General features: G+C 38.6%; 1 protein-coding gene across 1 annotated transcript in view; it reads right to left on the bottom strand.

Annotated features, from left to right (window-relative positions):
* Positions 1-22,505, bottom strand: part of MLIP (muscular LMNA interacting protein) — a 147,915-nt gene extending 125,410 nt beyond the window's left edge. Inside the window, exons 1-4 of the mRNA XM_023544748.2 lie at positions 22,409-22,505; positions 20,353-20,507; positions 13,968-14,123; positions 10,204-10,596 (exon numbers count right to left, since the gene is read on the bottom strand). Coding sequence (XP_023400516.2) covers positions 10,204-10,596; positions 13,968-14,123; positions 20,353-20,507; positions 22,409-22,505 — 801 coding nt within the window. The remainder of the gene's footprint in view (positions 1-10,203; positions 10,597-13,967; positions 14,124-20,352; positions 20,508-22,408) is intronic.
* Between the last annotated feature and the right edge of the window lie 241 nt (positions 22,506-22,746).

Raw genomic sequence — 22,746 nt, 5'->3', positions numbered from 1 at the left:
ACCTTTTTAAAATGTTGAAAAGCAAAGAAGTCACCTTGAAGACTAAGGTGCTCCTGACCCAAGCCATGGTATTCTCAATTGCCTCATACGCATAAGAAAATTGGACAATGAATAAGAAAGACCAAATAAGAATTGACACCCCTGAATTGTGATGTTGGCTAAGAATATTGAATATACCATGAACTGTCAAAAGAATGAATAAATCTGTCTTGGAAGAAGTACAACTAGCACATTCCTTAGAATCAAGGATGGTGAGGTTACATCTCACATACTTTGGACATGTTATCAGGAGGGATCAGTCCCTGGAGAAGGACATCATTCTTGGTAAAGTAGAGGGTCAGCAAAAAAGAGGAAGACCCTCAATGAGATGGACTGACACAGTGGCTGCAACAATGGGCTCAAGCATAATGATTGTGAGGATGGGGCAGGACCTGGCAGTGTTTCATTCGATTGTACCTAGGGTCACTGTGAATCAGAACTGACTCGACACTACCTAACAACAAGGATGTTTTTGTTTGCTGTGCAAAGCCTAGTTGTTCGGTAAAGAATTTTGCAAACTAACAACAACAGCCACAAAAATCCCATAACCTTTTCAGTCATACTGTTTCCAAATGAGTTCAATTTATATGACAAAATCATTAATTCATCTTGATTATACTCCAAATTATCACTATGTTAAGATCATAAGGGCATAGTGTTGAGGGTCTCATTAAGAGGAAAATACTGTTCCCTCAAAATTCCTTAAGATTAAGGCTTCTAATTATCCAACATTATACTACAAGTCATATTTTTACCCAAGATAAATAATTCAGAATTTTATTTCAGTTTTTAAGCATTGATTGTTGAAGGACTTCTAAGAGAGAGAATGTGTCTTGTGTTTATATTAATTGGTATTTATATGTATACATATATATTTTTTATATATACATATATATATACACACACACATACTCACACACACACACACATTGTCATGGATTGAACTGTATCCCCCCAAAATGCCTGCCAACTTTGTTAGGTCATGATTCCCTTGTATGATTTTATGATTGTCTACCATATTTGACTCAATGGCAATGGGTTTCTAACATTTTATCATCTGATGTGACTTCCCTATGTGCTGTAAATCCTACCATTTTCATGGTAATAAAATGGATTAGCAGCAGTTATATTGATGAGGTCTACAAGATTAGGTGGTGTCTTAAGCCATTCTCTTTTGAGATATAAAAGAGAGTAGCAAGCAGAGAGACATAGGGACCTCATACCACCAAGAAAGCAGTGCTGGGGGCACAGCACATCCTTCGGACCTGAGGTTCCTGCGTTGAGATGCTTCCAGGCCAAAGGAAGACTGATGGCAAGGACCTTCCTCCAGAGCGGAGAGAAAGAGAGAGAGAGGAAGCCTTCCTCTGGAAGCAGCACCCTGAATTCAGGCTTCTAGCCTACTGGACTCTGAGACAATAAACTTTTCTTTGTTAAAGCCATCAACTTGTGGTACTTCTGTTATAGCAGCACTAGATGACTAAGACACACATTTAAAAAACCCATCACCATCGAGTCAATTCCAACTCATAGTAGCCCTATAGGACAGAGTAGAACCACCCCATAGGGTTTCCAAGGAGCAGCTGGTGGATTCGAACTGTCAACCTTTTGGTTAGCAGCCAAGCTCTTAACCACTGCATCACCAGGGCATATATCTATATATAGATATATATAGATATATATCCCTACTCAATAGTAGGAAAACCTGGTGGTGTAATGGCTAAGTGCTACAGCTGCTAACCAAAAGGTCAACAGTTTGAATCCACCAAGCACTCCTTGGAAACTCTATGGGACAGTTCTACTCTGTCTTATAGGGTTGCTATGAGTCAGAATTGACTCAGTGGCAATGAGTTTGGTTTTTTTTTTCATCAATAGTATTAATAAGCATTTCTTGTATATTCAATTGTAACTTGCAAATATATCTTACTGTTATCCTAGTTTATGCCAGTATAAAAATGTGACACCATAATTTTATAAAACTCCCAGAGATGAGAAAGACAGGTTCAAAGAAAATAAAGATTCATTTTCCTACATCCTTCTCAATGAGTTGAAAATAAAAAAGGATATGTTGTTTTGATTCATTCACCTTCTCCCATTAATAATCTCATGTGCTAATCTCTAGACTTGTTACTGATGTTCTAATTCTTTCTTTCTCAAGTCTGTTCTCTGTCCTCACCACCATTTATTTTTTATATCATCTTTGTTGATTCCTTTGCTTCTAACATCTCTCTAAACCTACTTATGACTATGTTCTTCAGTCCCCAACACTCTTGATTTCTTAAGCCTCCTCACCACCCACCCTCTTCAAAGACATTCCCTAAACTCTCTTTTTCTAGAAACCCTATCCGAAACTCTGGAATGTACTGACAGTAGTCTCAGTAACAGAGGATACTTGCCATCTTCTGCTTTCATCAGGTAGATGATCTTAACCATAAACCCTTCTTTGGATTCTGTATAGTAGAGGCCCTGAGTTATTACAACAGCCAATCTCTATTGTTGAGCTTTCCTATAATTTTAGTAAATCTAAAATCACCTACTCCTATATATATATATATATTCAATTTTTTTTTCTGATATATTGTCTATGATGATCTCCACAAGATTCCAAAGCATCTAGAATAAAAGCTGAAGATGTCGCGCTGGTACCTGATGCCCCAAATATTTCCAAAGATTTGGGCATCAGAAATCAGATGTTCGCCCCCTGCCCATGCACTCTTCCTCCTGAATCTAAGCAGCCATGTGAGGCAGAAACCTGGAAGACACCATAGATTTCCTTTCTTCCTCACAAACCAGTCATTACTTTATGGCAACTGGCCTCATAAACTTACCTGTTGATTAGTCCTTTTCTCTCTGATGAACATTCCGATTATACATTCTCAGCCTTTCCTAGATGAACAACTTAAATAATCTCCTTTCTGGTATTCCTACCTCTAGGTGGAAACCCTGGTGGTGTAGTGGTTAAAAGCTACATCTGCTAACCAAAAGGTCAGCAGTTTGAATCCACCAGGGGCTCCCTGGAAACCCTATGGGGCAGTTCTATCCTGTCCTTTAGGGTTGCTATGAGTCGGAATCAACTCAGCAGCAACATTTTTTTTTTTTGGTACCTCTATTTGCACCCCATTGTAAACTACCATCCAGATTGACCTTTTGAATCTGATCAGTGTACACTGCTCAAAATTTTATCAATGCTTTCTTTGTGTCTAAATAAATAATCATGAACTAAAGGTGCTTTCTTCATAGCAGGGTGCCTCTTCTGCTATCCAGTCTCATTGCCCTCACCTCCTGCTACTTTGCATTTTAGGTTTTAGAAATATTTTTTTTAGTGTCAACCTTCTTGCCAGTATTGTCAACATACTAGTCATCTTTGTCTCTTACCAGTCCACCCTTGAATCAATCCCATAAGCTGCCATTATGTCCCTAAATCTAGCTTATTTAATGTTGGTAGTTGTTGTTAGGTGCTGCCGACTCAGTTCCAACTCATAGGGGCCCAATGTACCACAGAACGAAACACTGCCCAGTCCTGCACCATGCTCCCAATCATTGTTACGCTTGAGCCCATTGTTGCAGTCACTGTGTCAATCCATCTCACTGAGGATCTGCCTCTTTTTCTCAGACTCTCTACTTTACCACGCATGATGTCCTTCTTCAGGAACTGATCCTTCCTGACAATATGCCCAAAGTATGTAAGACGTAGTCTCGCCATTCTGGTTGTACTTAAAACTATTATGAATAATAAAATTAAAACAATCCCGTATATTGGCAGGGCTGCTGCACTTGCTTTATGAATTTTGCACTGCACTAGAGCATCAGTTGAGAGTGGAATCTGACCTTCCCCGTGCCTTTTTCTAATTCACAAACTGGCAGATGAAACGCTGTAGAATGGTTTCATCACAAACACAAGATTTATAGGTTCAGCGGGGCCCAGCCTCTCCACTTTTTTTGTTGGTTGTTTTATATTCTTTCCTTTTGTTTTATTTGGATCCTGGCTTCCTCTCCTGTTCTACTCAACAGCTCTTCTAAAAGGGTAAAGCTCTCTACTAATCCTTGACACACTACTTTCCCCATTACATTTAAGAGACAATCTAGATTCCTTCTCTCCAAGAAAAATTGAGATTACTGGGAAAACTGAATTTTCCTAGATCCATTCTCATCTCCTTTCCTTCATTCTAAGGTAAAATTATAATATTTCTTCTTTTAAAATGTAATTATCTGTGTACTCTGAAGCACAGCAGCTCTTCTTATAAATCTAATCTTGTATATTCCATACCCAGTGAAGTCATTCTTTTTTTTTTTTTTTTAACTAGCTTTCTCATCCTAGGATAAATATAAACCAAAAATCATCCTGATCATTTAAAATGTATAATGAAAAAGAAACAACAATTTAGTGGATTGTAAAAATGCCCACAATTCTCTATTCCTTCCACAAAAAAAGGGAGAGTCCTATTTCCCACCCCCTTAATCTGGGGTGGCCATATGATGCATTTTGGTCAATGTGATATTAGCAAACGTGTTACAAGCACTGAATTGAAAAGCACTTGCCCATTGGGCTTACTAGCCCGCTGGGTTTGGAGCATTGCCATGAAGTGAGTTAACCCAAACTAGGCTATAAAAGGATGAGAGACCGCATTTCAGAAGCGAGTCAACCAGCCACCAGCCAACCCAGAAGGCAGTCACAGAACATGAATGAGCCCCAGCAAAGATCAGTAGATCATGACCCTGATCCTCCAAATCATCCAGCTGAACACAGCCCAAATTGTTGATCTGCAGATTTGTGAGCTAAATAAATGGTTGTTGTTGTAAAATGCTAAATTTGGGGGGTTATTTGTTAAGCAGCAAAAGTTAACTGATAAAAACACAAGTATACACACATATACTAGGACCCATGTGGATCCTATGTTTCCCATAGTTACCGGGCAGTGACACAGCCTTGCTTTCTTAATGCAAAGAGGGCTTGAAGCACTCACTAATGAAGATCAAAGACTACAGTCTTCGGTATGGATTACACAGGATCTTTACAAAATAAGCTTGTGAAGGGGAGGATCATTCACTCATTCATTACACGACATTTTATGAGCACCTACACTACAGGCATAGTGTTAGATGAAAAAACCAAACCCATTCCCGTAGAGTCAAATTCCGACTCATAGTGACTCTATTGGACACAGTAGAACTGCCGCATAGGGTTTCCAAGGCTGTAATCTTTATGGAAGCAGACTGCCACATCTTTCTCCTGTGGAGCAGCTGGTGGGTTCAAACTGCTAACGTTTTGGTTAGCAACGAGCAATTAACCACTGCATCACCAGGGCTCCTCTGTGTTAAGTGAAGGAGACCAGAAGGTGAGAAAAAGATTTTTGTCATTAAAAGGCTCACAAATCTAACGGAGGGAGAAAGGTTCAAAAATGGCTACTGCAATTCAATACAACAGTATGAATAGGGTGTTTCATCATAAAATTGAAACTTAGGGATATAAGGAAGGTTTCCATGTCTGTAACGAGATCCAAATAATTTGTTGTAATCTCTTTTCTATGGATATTTGAAATCTAGGTACTTAATACCAGGAGCCCTCATGGCACAGTGGTCAAGTACTCAGCTGCTAACCAAAAGGTCAGCGGTTCAAACCCACCAGCTGCTCTGCAGGAGAAAGATGTAGCAGTCTGCTTCTGTAAAGATTACAGCCTTGGAAACCCTATGGAGCAAGTATTTAGCATATCTTTGTGCTAATGTCCAAATTCCCCAGAATTTCACATAAAATCCTCCTTTATTAAAATACCAGCTAATTCTTCTGACCTCATTTCCCATGTCCTCTCATGGTTCTTACATCCAAGATAAAGTTGAACAAAATGTATAAGACCTCTCCCTCCCACATGTTTCTTACCCTGAACCCGAAAGCATGTTGCCATCTCAAAATCATTAAATACATTGTATGCTTGCCACTCCAAAGCAATCATTTGTTGAGAACCTACCATGGACCAGGTACTGTTCTAGATACTTTACATACTTGTCTCATTTAATCTGCACAACCAGGAAGGTTAATATTATCACCTCATTTTACAAATGAGGAAACCAAGGCATATGATTTCAAGCAACTTATCCAGTGCAGTGTGGATAGTACAGTTTTGTTATTCCCTGGCTTGTATCCTACATCTTCTTGTTCTACTTTTCTTCTCTTGACTAAATGCCTCCACAACCATTGTTTCAACTTATGTGAGGAGTATCTCCAGTCTCCACCTCTTTTCTGTGTTCCAGATTCGTACTTCCATCTCCTTTCTAGATATCACCATGTGGTGCCACCAAGGCATCTCAAAATCAACATCAGATTTCTTTTCTCTTCCTATCCTTTCCCAAGACCGGTTACTCTATCCTCAATTAACTATGCTGAAGTTAATGATGCTAATGTTCACCTAATTTCTTTGGCTAAAAACTTCATTCGTCTTTGATTCTTCCCATACAAAGTCAGTGAACAAGCCCAGTTAATTCTATCCCTTAAGATTCTTTATTCCCACTGTCACTGCCTTAGCACCATCCTTGATCATAGATCTTTCAGACAAATTGTTCTGTTTGTGCATAGTTACCTCTCTTTTAACTCTAGCACTATCCCTACGTAGGACAATTCCTTGACTTCTACATCAACTTTCAAGTTCAAAGATGAATTGATTTAACTGTGTATTTTACATAGCATTTTTATTTCTGATTTATACTTTAAAATTTAAGAGTGTTTAATAATTTTCTTAACACAATTTGTTTTTACTTGAACATGCTACTTCAAAGAAAGTATTTGGGATATATATATATTCAATCCAATATTTATATTGACTATGTTCAAAGTAATCTAGCAATTACTGCAGGAAACAGAAAATAAACATAAAATGTTTTAAAGTTTAATAAAAATGAATTAAACATGAAATTTACCTTTAAAGAGTTTACAATCTGCCCTGGTAGCACAGTGGTTGAGAGCCTGGCTGCTAACCAAAAGGTCACCAGTTCAAATCCACCAGCCTGGGAAACCCTATGGGGCAGTTCTACTCCTATTGGGTTGCTATTAATGGAATCGACCTGACGGCAACAGGTTTGTGTTTTTTGCAGGTAGATAAAGCATTTATTCAAATAGTCATAAGACAAACTAGAAAATGAAAATTATTATAAAAGAGGTACATAAAAAGACCGTCAAGGTTGTTTAGAGGGACCGTTCACTTTTACCTAATGAAACCAAGGCAGACTTTGTGGAGGAATCAATATTTAAGCTGGACCTTTAAGGATGACCAGGATGTGAACTTCTGAACATTTTTTCCTTGCACATATCTTTTTGAACCCTAACTATGTGTAAGACACCGCTTTAAAGTGCTAGGGATACAAAAATGAACAAGATACATCCTTGGCGTTAAGTTGTTCTCAGTTTAGTGAGAAAGAAAGATATAGCCAATTATTACAACAGAGTAAAAAAAGGGTTATAATGAGATTTTCACAAGAGATTACAAAATATAAGAAAATAACAAGGATGGAGGAAGAGTACTAACTCATCCTCAAAGGGGATGTCTCTAGGAAAAGTTATTACTTAAGTGGACCTTTGAGCACTAAGTAGCCACAGCCAAAATGGAAATAGCAATAGAGAAGGAGAGAAGTATTCCAGTAATCAAAAGCTCAGGGATGGAAAGGCATGAAGCATCTACTTTGGTAACAGTTCAGGATGCTGAAGAAGAAGGTTCAGGATGTGGATAGAAAAATTATTCACCGGTTATGGAAAGGTTAAAGGCCAGACTAAGCACTGAAGAAGGATCCCTGGTGGTACAATGGTTAAGCACTCAGCTGCCAACTGAAAGGTTGGCAGTTCGAATCTACCAGTGGATCTGCAGGAGAGAAGACCTGATGATCTGCTTCCATAAAAATCACAGCCTAGGAAACCCTATGGGGAAGCTCTACTCTGTCATATAGGGTCCCTGTGGGTCAGAAACAATTACCTGTTGTTGGCATCAGGTAGTACAGTCATGGGATATTCTTTAGACTTTCTACATTAAATTTCCACTATTGACTACATTAAAATTCCCAGACTGCCTTTTTTGGTGTTCCTGTCATCGCTTTTGGGTTTTTGGGTCATCTCTTTAATTTATATTTGTGGATAACAGTCATCTCATTTTTATTTCATGATGACTTACTATTCATGACTCAAATGAGTAATTAAAGGAAATGGAGACAGAAGCAATGGCTGTTCCCACATATTTCAGAATCTAGTATTCCTCCATTATTGGTAATGATAATAATAATGACTATAGGGTCACTATGAGTCAGAATCAGCTCAATGACAAGGGGTTTATTAATAACTTAGGCTGAGTTTTGCCTCTTTTTTGGAAGCTTTCATACTTTGAATTATAACCTGCTATGATTTTTTTTTTTTTTAGGGTCGCTATGGAATCGACTCGACAGCACTGGGTTTGGGTTTTTTTTTTTTTTTTATGAATTATAACCTTTCATACTGTGAATTATAACCTACAACCCTCTAGCTTGGCTCCTATGTATTTGGTCACATGAAAACAAAAAAATTGGCTAACTCAGGAAAAATAAAATCTGTGAATTAAGGAAAAGAGTAAAATCAAAGACCCCAAAATTACTTGAAGAATATTTTTCTTTTTTCACTTATACTTGGTATCATCACATCAATATTTTCAACCATATGCTACATTAAACTATTCTCTACTGGCAATGAAAATCCCTATGTCACCAACTTGGTTATTCCATCATTTTTTGTGTGGCAAGAGAGAACAGTTTAAGCTTATCACAGCTCACTGTGAATACCTTTAACTGTATGATTAGAATATTTCCTACCAAGACCTAGATGAGGATAAAATTCACAAGGAAAAAATACTTTAATTCAGTAGCCTTGGGTGGGAGTACTACAGTAAGAGTCTCCCATTACCAGAAGGCAACAAACATGGTCCTTGGATGCTTGAAGGTAATATAAATACAGCATCATGAAGTGAGTGAAGGCTGTAGAAATAAAGTAGGATGGCACCAAAAATAAAGTGCCTAGTCTACCATTTTCCATATGTCTTAGTAGCACCAAAAGGGAAACTCACAATTAAAATTTTCTCCAAGCTACTTTGGTGTGTTTTCAAATGCCTGATCTAGGAAATCCTACACAAGATACCTCAGCATAAACTCTTGCTCATTGTCATGGAGTTTGAGCTATGCATCCCCTACCTACTCCCAAAGCCTGTCTCTACATTCCTGAAATTCTAACTATGCCTCGTGAGACCAAAACCAAAAACTAAACCCACTGCCTTCAAGTTGATTCTAACTCATAGCAACCCTATAGGACAAAGTGGAACTGCCCCATAGGGTTTCCAAGGAGCAGCTGCTGAATTCAAACTGCCAACCTTTTAGTTAGCAACTGAGCTCTTAACCACTGAGCCACCAGGGCTCCAGGCCTTGTGAAAGTCATCTTGTATTTTTTATTACATCAAATAGCCAGCCAGTAACAAAATCTTCCTGTTTTTTCCTTCAAAATGCCTCCTATCCCCACTCCTTTTTTTATCCTGCCTTCAAAGATGTGGATCTTTCCCTACTACAACATAGACCCCCCCACCTTGAAGGCACTAATAATCTTGCCCCATTTCATGGAGACTGACCGCTCCCTGGTAGTTTCCAGGACCATAATGAACCAGATATTTTCCTTAAGCCATAAAGGACAAAATTATTTTCCTTATACATGCCTATGTCCTAGTTTATCCTTTCACTATGCTTTTCTAGTTTAAAATCAGTGTGTTATAACCAACTGATGTCTTCTCATTGGATCTTTCTCATGTTCGAAATGTGCTTCCTGATATGACTGGCTCACCAAGAGCTCTCCCCTGACTAAAGAAATTCCCAATATCAATCTTCTCCAAGAATCGTTCAAAAATAAGAGGTAAAATTTCCCCAAATCCACTCCAGCTAAATGTGTTACATATTCTCTTCAGTCAACTCACAGTATAATGGTATAATCTTTTCATCTTACGACTTTATTATTATGTTTACACTTTGATGACTTATGGTCTTGGGATTTTGGTTTTTTAATACATTTTTCTTTGAGCATTTTGTATGCCTTAAACAGGAAGACTATTGCAGACAGCCCAGGACAAAGGGTACACCAATACTTAATTTTTTTTTTTTCATGTGGTGTGAAGACAAACCTACCTGCCCATGCTTTTGCTGAGGGGCTATTCCATGAGGCATTTCAGGATGTGATGGGGCCTGGAGATCAGCTCCTCGTGTTTTCGGACGTACCGCATCAGAGGCCAGACTAGAAGAAATTGCTAGAGATTTGGGCCGGACAGCTCTGGAACCGCTCCCCACTGGGGAGCCTTGGTCACCTCTTTTGATTGTGGCTTCATCTTCCCCTTCAGAGTCCACAATAAAGACATATTCAGCTTTGAAGAGGTCACTTTGCTGCATTTCTTGAGGCTCGTTTGCTTTAAATCCCCTTCCTTGTAAATTCTTTCCACTGATTTCTAAAGGATAAGCAAATGTCCCTCTGTCTCTCTCTTGTTGGCTTCTGGCATTCAAGGTCAGGTAGTCATTGGAATTGGACTGCAAAAGATGTAGAGAGAGAAAAGCATTGATGCGAGTGTGATAAATACTTCTTTTTGCATGTACATTGTAAAGCTTAACTTGATTATAATCTTCAAGGACAAAAGTTTTTAAACCTATGTCGAAGACATCAGGTTGGCATCAAAAAGCTTGGGTAGAAGTTACCCTACCTCTTTGTCCTGGTCCAAGTTCCAGCAATTTATGGCTCAGAATCAATGTCAACAAGCCAATCTAACTGCCTCCAAAAAAACTATGATATGATTTTTTTTTTATAAAATTTAAAAAGTAGCAATGTTTTCTATAAAGACATGGCCTAAAGGAGGCAATTTCATGAAATACATGGGAACTGGTCAAGGGTTCAGTTTCTGGGCAAGCAACCTGAATATCCTTTACAAACCAGCAGATGAAGGTAGGAAATACCATTGAAAGGTTCTAAAACAATATAAATCCCTCTAAAAGTCCAAGAGGAAAAACAAAACTGAATAAAATGCATAGATATTCAGGCAATACAATCTAAGCTAACTGGAAAGAACTCAGGAATAGAACACACACAAAAAAAGAAAAGTAGGCATTTTTAGTACAAAGTATTTTTTGCTATATTATTTTAGGTTGCATTCATAATTCTTAAATCTTTCCCATCCAATTTTCTACTAATAAGCAGAAAGTTTACAAGCCCAGGACTAAACTAGCCTATCTAGCTACCAAAACTTCTTTTTCTAAAACGCTAGCAGCGGTAGACACGAATTGTGTTTAAAAGACCCGATGTCAATCTTCTGGTTTTGGTAATTATGATACAGTTAATATTGTTCTTTTCTTTGCAACTTTTTTTTAAGTCTAAAATTATTTCAAAATAAAACATTAAATAAACAATTTCAACTGTGGTGCTCAGTTTGATATGCAACAATGTGTGTGTTTGTGTTATGTGTGTGAGGATAGAATAGAAATCAAACCATTGATTAGATATAACTAAGCTGATTGTATACACCCAGTCCACACTTTTCAGCTGCTGCTGATGACATAGTCGAGATAAAACACAAACTACCTGAGATAGGATTTCTCTGGCAATAGTTATTTCACATATTAAATTATAATATTATAAATCAACAAAAACCCAGATTGGTAAAAAGTTTAAATTAAAAGTTGTTGTGTGCCATCCAGTCAATTCTGACTTGTAGCAACTGTATAGGACAGAGTAGAACTGCCGCATAGGGTTTCCTGGGCTGTGACATTTACGGGAGCAGATCGCCAGGTCTTTTCTTCCGAGGAGCTGCAGGTGGGTTCAAACCACCAACTTTTTGGTTAGCACTGAGCACTTAACCATTGTGCCACCAGGGCTCCTTAAATTAAAAGTATAAGAATTCAGACAGATTGCTTATGATGGAGAGTAGCAGAGTAAGTTAAAAAGCTGGCAAAAATTGACCTAGTTTTGCAAACGTCAAGACTGATCTAAAATATCTTCCTTCCCCCCAACTCCATTGTTTTCTATTCCTTTGCTCTGTTGTATTTTTTTCACAGCATTTATCACTCCTGAGATTTTGCTATACACTTTTCACTTTTCTTCCTTTTCTGCCTCCCCAATACCGAATGGAAATCCTGGTGGCATAGTGGTTAAAAGGTCTGCAGTTTGAATTAACCAGGCCCTTCTTGGAAACTCTAAGGGGCAGTTCTACTCTGTCCTATAAAAAAAAAGGGTCACTATAAGTTGGAATCGACTACACGGCAGAGGTTTTTTTTTTTTTTGGGGGGGGGGTTTGCAATACCAAATAAGTCATATGAGAAAATTTCTTATTCAAATCTCAGTCCACAGCACCAAGCACATAAAGTATGTTCAGTAAACAGTGATTGTTTAGCCTATTGTATTATAATATTGATCTGTTTAAAAATAGGAAGAAAAATCTTTAACCTTCTAAAGATGTGATTGTGGGTGTATCATTGCAATCAGTAGATGAATATCATAGTCCTAGAAAACTTTGGAGGCTTGAACAGAGACAGGTTCATTTATCATTCCTAGGGCCTAAAAATAAAGAACCCTAACAACATATTGTATGAATTTGAGTACTGTTAGTGAGAAATTTCCTAGATGTACCTTATGTAGTATTCAGGGTTTTTCTGAAATAATTTGGCCTTATTAGTCTTTGGGAGTCCCTGGGTGGAGCAAACAGTTATTGTGCTCAGCTGCTAACAGAAAGGTTGGCAGTTCAAGTCCACCCAGAGGCACCTTGGAAGAAAGGCCTAGAGAACTACTTCTGAAAAATCAGACATTGAAAACCCTATGGAACACAGGTCTACTGTGATACACGTGGTGTTACCAAGAGTCAGAATAAACTGAAGCAATTGTTGGTTTTAGTGCTTTGAAATAAGATGGGAACATTGAAAATTCTAGGACAGCGAATATATTACTACCTTCTAGATAAGATGTTTTTGGATAAATAAGGTGAATCAGATTATTTTATCTACTCCCAGTTCTTTCGAGAATACCATAAAGTCGCTCCAGTCTCATTTTATTTATAATAAAACAATATTAAAATACATTGTGAAGAGAAAAAAAAAATATCCATAGTTTCATTATCCTAAGTCATTTTCAGGTTTTTGTTCATTTACTGTCACTTCCAGTCCTGATCTCCTTTTAGACAGGTGTATACAGGGTATAAATATAATTTTATAGCCTATTTCATCACTTAATATTATAAGGTTAATATTTTTCCATGGAATTACATAATCACCATAATTCTGATTTTATCAGGGTGATGCATTATCATTTCCTTAACCTTTGTCTAGTTGGTAGACTTTAGGTTGTTTCTATTTTCCCTAAATATTTTCCTACATAATTTTTTTTCTACTTTTGTACTATTTCCTTGGGATATATTTTCAAGAGTTAGATTATTCAAAGGTTATGAATAATCTTAAGACTGTGAATAAGGGTTTTTTCCAAACAAAATGTACACACATACAATGCTAGCTACAAAGTCTAAATGTGCCAGTATCTACAACCACCCCAACATTCGTCATTACGTTGTTTTTAATGTTGCTAATGTTTTATACTTAAAATAATACCTCACTGTTCTATCTTGTATTTCCTTCCAAGATTGAACATTTTTTAAATTTGCTTTTATTATCCTAAGAGACATTTCAGATGAGGGGAGGTACCAGGAAGCAGAAGATGTCACATGAATAACAAACAATAGGATGTCAGCTCAACAGGGTTGAGAATAACGCATGATAAAGAACCCAAAATTTGATAACATTTAGGCTCCCATTATATTTTTCATCAACCTTAAGTTTTACAATCATCTCGCCTTAAGCAGAGAAAATGAACATTCAAACAAATATCCAAGTCATTGTTTGATATAAAAGAATAAAAATAATCCTACCCTATTTATAGTTTCTGGGTTCTTTTCACTTGATTCCTCGGGAATTTTAACAAGGAATTTAGAGGTGTCAGTCAATTGAGAGTGGGTTGGTAGTCTTCTGACAGTGGGAACAAACGTGAAGATCAGAGGTTTGGCTTCAGACTCACTCGAAGAGACCTATGAAATACATAATAAATTAGACTTTCAGTCTTGTCAAAGGTTTATCTTGACTTTATTCTCTACATGCTATTTATCTCATTTATTTTGATAAATTGCTATTATACACGACTATGGTCATATATAAAGCTGTGAAAGAAAACAACTATAAAAATAGTTATAGTATTAGAACACTTTTTATGATAACATTTACCAGAGGAAGCAAGAGCACCCCAGGCAGATCCTGTGGTAGGGGATGGCGATAAAGCAGCAAGCTGGCAAAATGATCAGATGAAATATTATAGGGCATCTCTACCTCAGTAGGGTCACCGCAAAAGCAACATCTGGTCTTCAGTTTCAAAATTAACTTTAAACACAGAGGTAGAATTCTCGCCTTCCAAGCACCTCAAGTGCAACCACCACCCATCTTTCAGGGGAGGCTTACATGTTGCTGTGATAGTGAACAACTTTCACTGGAGGTTCCAGACTAAGACAGACTAGGAAGAAAGGTCTGGCAATCTACTTCAAAAAATCAGCCAATGAAAACCCTTTGGATCACAACAGTCTGATCCTATTGTGCATGTGGTCACCATGAGTCAGGGACAGCTCTACGGCAGCTAACAACAACAAAATTCACCCTGGTTACCAGTACCAGTTGCCATTAAGTTGACTCCAACTCATGATGACCCCATGTATGTCAGAGTAGAATTGTGCAGCATAGGGTTTTCAATGGCTGATATTTCAGAAGTAGATCACCAGGTCTTTCTTTCAAGGCACCTCCGGGTTAATTCAAAGCTCCAGCCTTTCATTTCACAGCTGTGCATGTCAACATTTGTAACACCCAGGGACTCTCAACTCTGAGTTAGCAGTCTCAATTTATTGACTCAGAATCACCAAACACACAAGAAAGTTTCAACATTTATCATTAATAAGAATGTTTAGACATGGATTTGGGGTACAATGTTTTGCTGTTAGGTGCCGTAGTCAATTCCAGCTCATAGCGGCCCTGTGTACAACAGAACAAAACACTGCCTGGTCCTGCACCACCCTCATAACCGTTGCTATGCTTGAGACCATTGTTGCAGCCACTGCGTCAATCCATTTCATTCAGGGTCTTCCTCTTTTTCGCTGACCCTCTACTTTACCAAGCATGATGTCCTTCTCCAGGGACTGGTCCCTCCTGATAACATGTCCGAAGTGTATGAGACAAAGTCTTTCCATCCTTGTTTCTAAGGACCATTCTGACTGTACTTCTTCCAAGACAGGTTTGTTCTTCTGGCAGTCCATGGTATATTCAATATTCTTCGCCAACACCATAATTCAAAGGCATCAGTTCTTCTTGATCTTCCTTATTCATTGTTCAGCTTTTGCATGCATATGAGGTGGTTGAAAATATCATGGCTTGGATCAGGCATACTTTAGTCCTCAAAGAGACATCTTTGCTTTTCAACACTTTAAAGAAGATTTTTGCAGCAGATTTGCCCAAGGCAATACATCATTTCATTTCTTGACTGCTGCTTCTATGGGCATTGATTGTGGATCTAAGTAAAATGAAATCCTTGGCAACTTCACTCTTCTCCATTTAACAGTCGATAGATAATTCACAATAAACTCACAAAAAAAGCAGTAGTATGTCAACTTGGACTTTGTCCTAGTGACAACAGAGTACCACTAACACACTACGAACTGGGAAATGGCATAGTCATATTAGAATTTTAGATGGATAACTCTGGTTTTAAAAGACACAAGGTTAGAAACACAGAACGCCAAGAGCAACAGATTGAGGAGTAAATGAGAAGAGAGGAAAAGAAGGTGGTATTGTAAACTTATCTTTCAAAGAGTTTGGATGAGAAATGAAGAGAGGTTTAGGATTTGCTTAAAAATTGGATGTGGGGTATCAGAGCTAGACAAGAGTCAAGACGAGTACAAAACTTTTAACCCAAGTAACTGCAAGGAATTAGATATTATTCACTGAAATGAGGAAGACTACAGTTAAAGCTGGTTTGGGGATAAAGGTCAAATCTGATATACCCAATACACCAAAAAAAAAACAAAACTCACTGTCGCTGAGTTGATTCTGACTCATAGTGACCCTATAGGTCAGAGTAGAACTGTTCCATAGAGTTTCCAAGGAGCACCTGGTGGATTTGAACTGCATACTTTTTGGTTAGCAACTGTAGCACTTAACCACTACGCCATCAGTGTTTCCTTACCCAATACACATACATGTGGAAATATGGGTAGGGAAGTCTGGAGTTGAAAGTCTGTGGTGTAGATACAATTGTTAGGGTTATTAGCCTATGGATGATATTTAAAACCATTGGACTAGATGAAATCATGGGGGAATATGCATAAAAAAGAAAAAAAAGAAGCCCAAGACTGAACCTTACAGAATCTAACATTAAGCGATTCAACAGCAAGAAAGAACTGGTAAAGGTGGCTCAGATGTGTTAAGGAAAATGAAAAAGTCTGGAACATCGTTGAAACAATTGGAAAGAGGCCTAACCAAAAACTAATAAAAGCATCAACACACCATACAGAGGGCCCAACACAAGTGTAAAATCCATGAATTGTAGTGAAATGATTTACTTGGTTGTTTGATATTCTCTCCAGGAATGCTCAACTGTCTCTTATAGGAACAGAGAAAGTGGAATTTGTAGCATTTATAAAGTTGATATTTGGAGGTGATTTTGGGAGAAGGATATGAGGGCAAGGAAATTGAGGGTACTGGTAAAAGCAGAGCAAATAATCAACTATGGAGGTCAGTATGGATAGATAGGGAAGAGGGACCCTAGGATCAAGGGACCACTAGTCTCTGTTGTTCAGAAAATAGATCTGATCAGATGGTGAGTGTATGAGATGACTGCTTGGTGGTCACAGTATGATATGTGAAAGCTTAAGATTTAAAAGTATGGTAATTCTAGGTGGTTACAAGACCGAGGCTTTGGCCTTTAGACTGAGTATCTGAGATAAAAGGAAAGGAAGAGCACTGAGTCTGAAAGGCCAATGAACTATGAGACAAGAATGTTGACTGAGTTACCCATGTGAAGACTAAAGATACACTGGGTGATGACAAGAATGGGCTAGAAAGAGAGACTGACGGCATGGTGGTACAGTCTTCTATAAATGTGAGGCTGGGGTCAGAAGGTACAGGCTAGAATGGCTACCTGGGACACTAGATTATCAATCAGAGATTTTCTTTGCAATCATGAAATCAAACAAAGAGAGCTGGAAATCCTTGTAAGAGATTTCACCCAGGTTCTAGAAAGGCTTAAAAAACTCTGGACCAATTATTAGAGGATATAATTGTCTATTAACTGAAACACCTATGCCTTCTAGAGACAATATATATTCCTTGCTGTTGTTGGGTGCCATTGAACTGATTCCAACTCATAGCAAACCCATGTGACAGGGTAGAACTTCTCCATAGGGTTTTGTAAGGTGTAATCTTTATGGAAGCAGATCACCAATTCTTTCTCTCTGAGTTGCTGGGTGGGTTCAAACTGCCAAACTTTCAGTTAGCAGCCAAGCACTTAACCGTTCCACCACCAGGGATCCTTACATATTACTTGTTGTTGTGTGCCATCAAGTAGATCCCAACTCATTGCAACCCTATATGACAGAGTAGAACTGTCCCATGAGGTTTTTTAGACTGTAATCTTTACAGGAGAAGATCACCAAGTCTTTTCTTCCACAGAGCACCTGGTAGGTTCAAACTGCTGGCCTTTCGGTTAATAGCTGAGCACTTAACCATTATCACTAGGGCTCCTAGTACCAGGGTTTCAAAACTGTTTGGTTCAGTTCTACCCCCCGCTGAGAATTTGCATTTCTAAAAAGTTCCCAGGAAGTTGTACATACGAATCACTTGGATGACTCCTGTTAGAAATGCAAATTCTCAGCAAGAGGTCAAAGGGGAATTAACCAGTTCCAAGCCCTGCCTACTACATATTCCTTACCCTTTGCCTGTGGGAGTAGATTCCAACTCATAATGACCCTACAGGAGAAAGTAGAACACCGTATAGCATTTCCAAGGAGCAGCTGGTAGATTTGAACTGCTGACCTTTTGGTTAGCTGCTGACCTCTTAACCACTGTGCCACCAGGGCTCCATTTATTCCTTAAAAAAAAAAAAATTTTTTTTTTTTTTTTTTTAGGAGGTATAAAATACACAAACCCTTCTGAGCTGGGCTTCTGAGCCAACTTTCATTTTTCAGTAGTCTTTTTTTATCTTAAAGATATGTCATTATTTCCTCATCGCAGTCATGTCATATTTCCGAGATTGCAATTTATCCTCAGAAAATAATAAATCAATGCTATCCTTTATCCTTTGTAGAAAGGGGCATTAGATTCCTTGTAATTTAGGAAGCCCACTAGTCTTCTCAGCAATACACAATACAAGGCATTTTCTAGGCAGATTAGCGGTTTCTTTACATGACTAATCTCATCAATACCATGATGTAATAGAGAGTGGAATTGCTAGACGGTTTTGGCTAAAGGAGAGCCATGCTAGGGAATCAGTGACGGTAGTTCAGATAATTGGTTATAATATATCATTTAAGAAGGAAAGAAGTCCTTTAGGAGTCAAGGAACAAGAGGTGAAATTCTGACCTTGTCTCCAGGCTCTGTAGACCTGTGTTTACCTCCCCAAATGATGACTGTTGGTCTTCTAGAGTTCTCTCCAAAAAAAAATGTAAATACTGTATGAAGGACTTCAGTGTAAGTGCCCCATGGCTACGTTAATACAACCATTATTAACAATAAGTATCTTTGCCTTCTAAAACATATCCAATGATTAAGATTTGCTTCTTCAAAAATCTTGCACATTTTTTATAATTCAATAACACTTAAACCTCTAAAACATAAACAGATCTCAATCATTGACCTATCACAAACTGTGGGCTTTTTAGAGGTTAATAGCTGTAACTCTAGTTAATAAAATGGAAATGAAGTATGAATGAAAACTGATGCTTTAATGAATAAGGCGTGCTTTTACAGCAACGCCACACATGGACAATTGTGGCAACTAAAAAGAAGCAAAATCATTTCCTTCTACTTGCTTGTTATATTTTCCTACAGAAACGTTTGTATCCTACAGAAAATTTCTTCACCAGCACAAGGGAACAATTTCAGATTTTAGTTGAGCCAATACACGGTGTCATTCAGGAAAAGAACAAAAACAGAAAATCTAACAGAACTGAAGACTTCATCCTCCTGCTGGAGAACAAGATCAGGGGCGAATTCCCATCCACACACACATATCTTAAGAAGAACAATAACAAAAAGGGCAATAGTTTGATATTCGATTTTAAGCTAGTGGTGCAGCGTTAGCTGGGGCTCTTCTCGTTAGTTGATTTTACCTAGCATCCTCTTGTCTTATCAAGGATCTAATGTTCACGTGCACACAATTTCAGTTGGGTGAGGATTTGAAATTACACTAGCCCCACTATGCAACATTCAGATGAAGAGTCACATGTTAACAAGTAGGCTGTCGAATCCCTCACTCAGCAAAGAAAGAATATTTGCTATTTACTGCATACTGTGGCCAAGATCCAGTGGAGACCAGAAATGAATTGCTATGGTGATGAAAAATCATTTTCTACACAAAGCAGAAACAGATGCCTGTTAATAACATTGCACTTGTTAAATGCCATTTAACACTTTCAGTTGTCAGTGCCGATTAAACATCTCAGTTCCTATCCCTTGGGAAACTATTTTAATAACAGAAATTAGAGCTGACGGGATTAAAATCTTTTCCTCAGTATGATTTGAAGTGCTCAAAACCTCTAAGACTGTCACCTTTTCACAGGACAGCCTAAAAATACTTCGAGAAATTCTTTTTCCCCCATGCCAGGCAAGCTAACTGCTCCTTTGCTCAGTTTGGGGCTGTAATGCCTTCCTCTCTTATATTTCCTTAGAAGTTGCCTCCCTTCCGATGTTGACACCCACACTCACAGATGGCCACTAGCCTCCTGTTGAAGAGAGTCATTGCAGGGTATCTTAGCATCAACACTATTTTGAGGGCAGTCCTAAACATTTTCTTTTTCTTTGATGGCCCCCTAAGCAATTTTATTTTTTTTGTCTTTACCAGCTTGTCCTCACTACTAACTGCTAGATAGCATCCCATTTTGCTCCATAGTCAAATTTATCTATACCCAGGAAGCACTCCCTCAAGCCCTCTTGCAGCAAACACCACCAGCACAGTGCACTACCTTTAAAAGTGATTGAAAGCATGAAGGAAAGACTTCCTTTTACCTGGGGTGTGGTCTGAAAGCTCCCTGCTAAGATGCACGGGTTCATTTGGAAGTAATTGTTCCCGCAGTCACTCGGAAGCCCCTGTGCTGGAAGCATTGATTCATCACATAACGGCGTGAGCAAACCAATGACTGAGGTGGGAAGGGAGCCTCTCACTAAAACAACACACACACTCATGCAGAAAAAAAGGAATTCTAAAAAGAGGTAAAGTAGAAACCGCCCTGGATAGGAGAATTTTGTCAGCTCCAAAGTGTAGATTTATGCTTAGACCATTTTTAGACTTGGAACTTCATGAGAGGTCATATGGACTGCTGAAATGGAATCAGGGGAAGTACAAAACCTCCACCTATGTGTCTTTGCCCTCTTTTCTTTTTATGCATGTACGGTATTCCAATTATATACTCTGTGAAAGAAGACAGAAGCCAGATTGTGCAGCAATGAGAAGCTGATTGAGGTGCCCCAGCGTGTGCCAATCTTGATGATCAGTCGGTCACATTCCCAGGGAACACTTAGAAGTACAAATACATGCAAACACTGTGGCTAAATAAAGTACGAGAAACTACACAATGAATCATTTCCAAACAAAATCAATAATTTTGATTATCAGTCCTTGGCATACGAATAGCAAGCAACCATACAGGAATATCTGTAGTGACTGACATTTTGCTACTTGACAGAACTAACCAAAAAAACCCACTACCATCGAGTCGATTCCGACTCAGAGCGAGCCTATAGGACAGAGTAGAACTGCCCCATAGAGTTTCCAAGGAGTGCCTGGCGGATTTGAACTGCTGACCTCTTGGTTAGCAGCCGTAGCTCTGAAATAAAGCTTGGAGTCAAATTTTTGTCCAAACAAAATTCCATTCCAAGGCACTTGGAAGATGGCAAGTGAACTGACTACAGACAAACCTCAAAACTTCACGTGTGAAATTGACTCGAGTCTTCAGTTTTCAGTATCTCTATTTTTTAGGTATTCATTTTTCTCCAATTCTGTGATACTTATATTTGCACTTTGGCAATGAAATATGTTGTGTCCCAAAGACTAGGTAATAGACCAAAGGCTATGGGAGGGAATGAAGGGTTTATTTTAGGCACCTAGATTGTACCTTCTAATATTTTTAACATTATCAAAAGCCTGAATTTGTGAACACATTGCAGGTAAAATAATTCTCAAAAGTAGTCTTAGTGGCACCGTGGGAAAAACTATTCCAAATAACACAACAAATTTTGACCTAGAATATAATCTAAATTTCTGAATATAAAACAAACAAACAAACAACAAATCCATTGCCATCAAGTGGATCCTGACTCATGACAGATACGGTAATGTATTCAGCTATATGCATCCCCTCCTGATGAAATCAGCTTTGCTCTTCCACGAAGCACACTGGGGATGAGTTCGGGATGGACCCAGGCTAAGGTACAACGCTGGGAGTGGCATGACAGGGCCAGTGGCCAAGGCCAAGAAATGTCTTAGTAACAAGAAGGAAAACATCTGGGCCTAGACGTGAAGTCTCTGGGAACACTGACTGCCAAGGACATGGGAGAAAAACAATGAGCCTTGGTCCCAGCTGGAATGATATATAAGCTTGTGTCCCTTGCTCAGTGGTTGCAGAGTGTTAAACTGGTCCAGCCGCTGCCCTGGGCCAAGGTCCTGTAAGTATGCTTCCCAAATAAACCATACATATGTCATGATCGCTGGTTCTGGAGTCTTTCTTCAGTCTCTTGGAGATGCTGCTGACCTTGGGCTCAGGTGCCGCTGGGTCGTTAGCCAACAATAGCCCCTTGTGTTTCAGAGTACGACTGTGCTCCATAGGGTTTTCAATGGCTGTGATCTTTTGGAAGTGGACTGCCAGAACTTTCTTCTACAGCACTGTTGGATGGGTTTGAACTGCCAACCTTTAGGTTAGTAGTCAAGCACTAACCATTTGTACAACCCAGGAACCATTTGAGAATATAAAATGGTACGTAGATAACAGATACAGGAAGAAAAAAAAAAAAAAGAAAAAAAAAAGCTTTCATCCCACAGTCCTCGAGCTTTCTTGCACACACAAACCACCTGGAGTTCTTGCTAAAATGCAGATGCAGGTTAAGGAGATCTGAGGCAAAACTTTGGATTCTGCATTTCTAAGAAGCTCACAGGTGAGGCTCATGTTGCTGGTCTGTGAGAATTTCAGTAGCAAACACAAAGGAATTTCTGAGATGGTGAGATCCTAGCTACCTGGGTAACTCATGATATTTGGGCTGCACTTAGAAGGCTGGGGGAATGTGGTACTATGAAGGTGGGGTGGAATAGCACTTATTTTAAGCAGAGAGAAAAGATTGAGTAAAGGCACCTATCAAAACAGCAAAAGCAGAAAGCAACAGGTGTAATTGCAAAGCACAGGCCCCTGG

Source organism: Loxodonta africana, chromosome 1, assembly GCF_030014295.1.
Source record: "Loxodonta africana isolate mLoxAfr1 chromosome 1, mLoxAfr1.hap2, whole genome shotgun sequence".
Lineage (NCBI taxonomy): Eukaryota > Metazoa > Chordata > Mammalia > Proboscidea > Elephantidae > Loxodonta > Loxodonta africana.
This window is presented reverse-complemented; position numbering and strand designations above follow the sequence as displayed.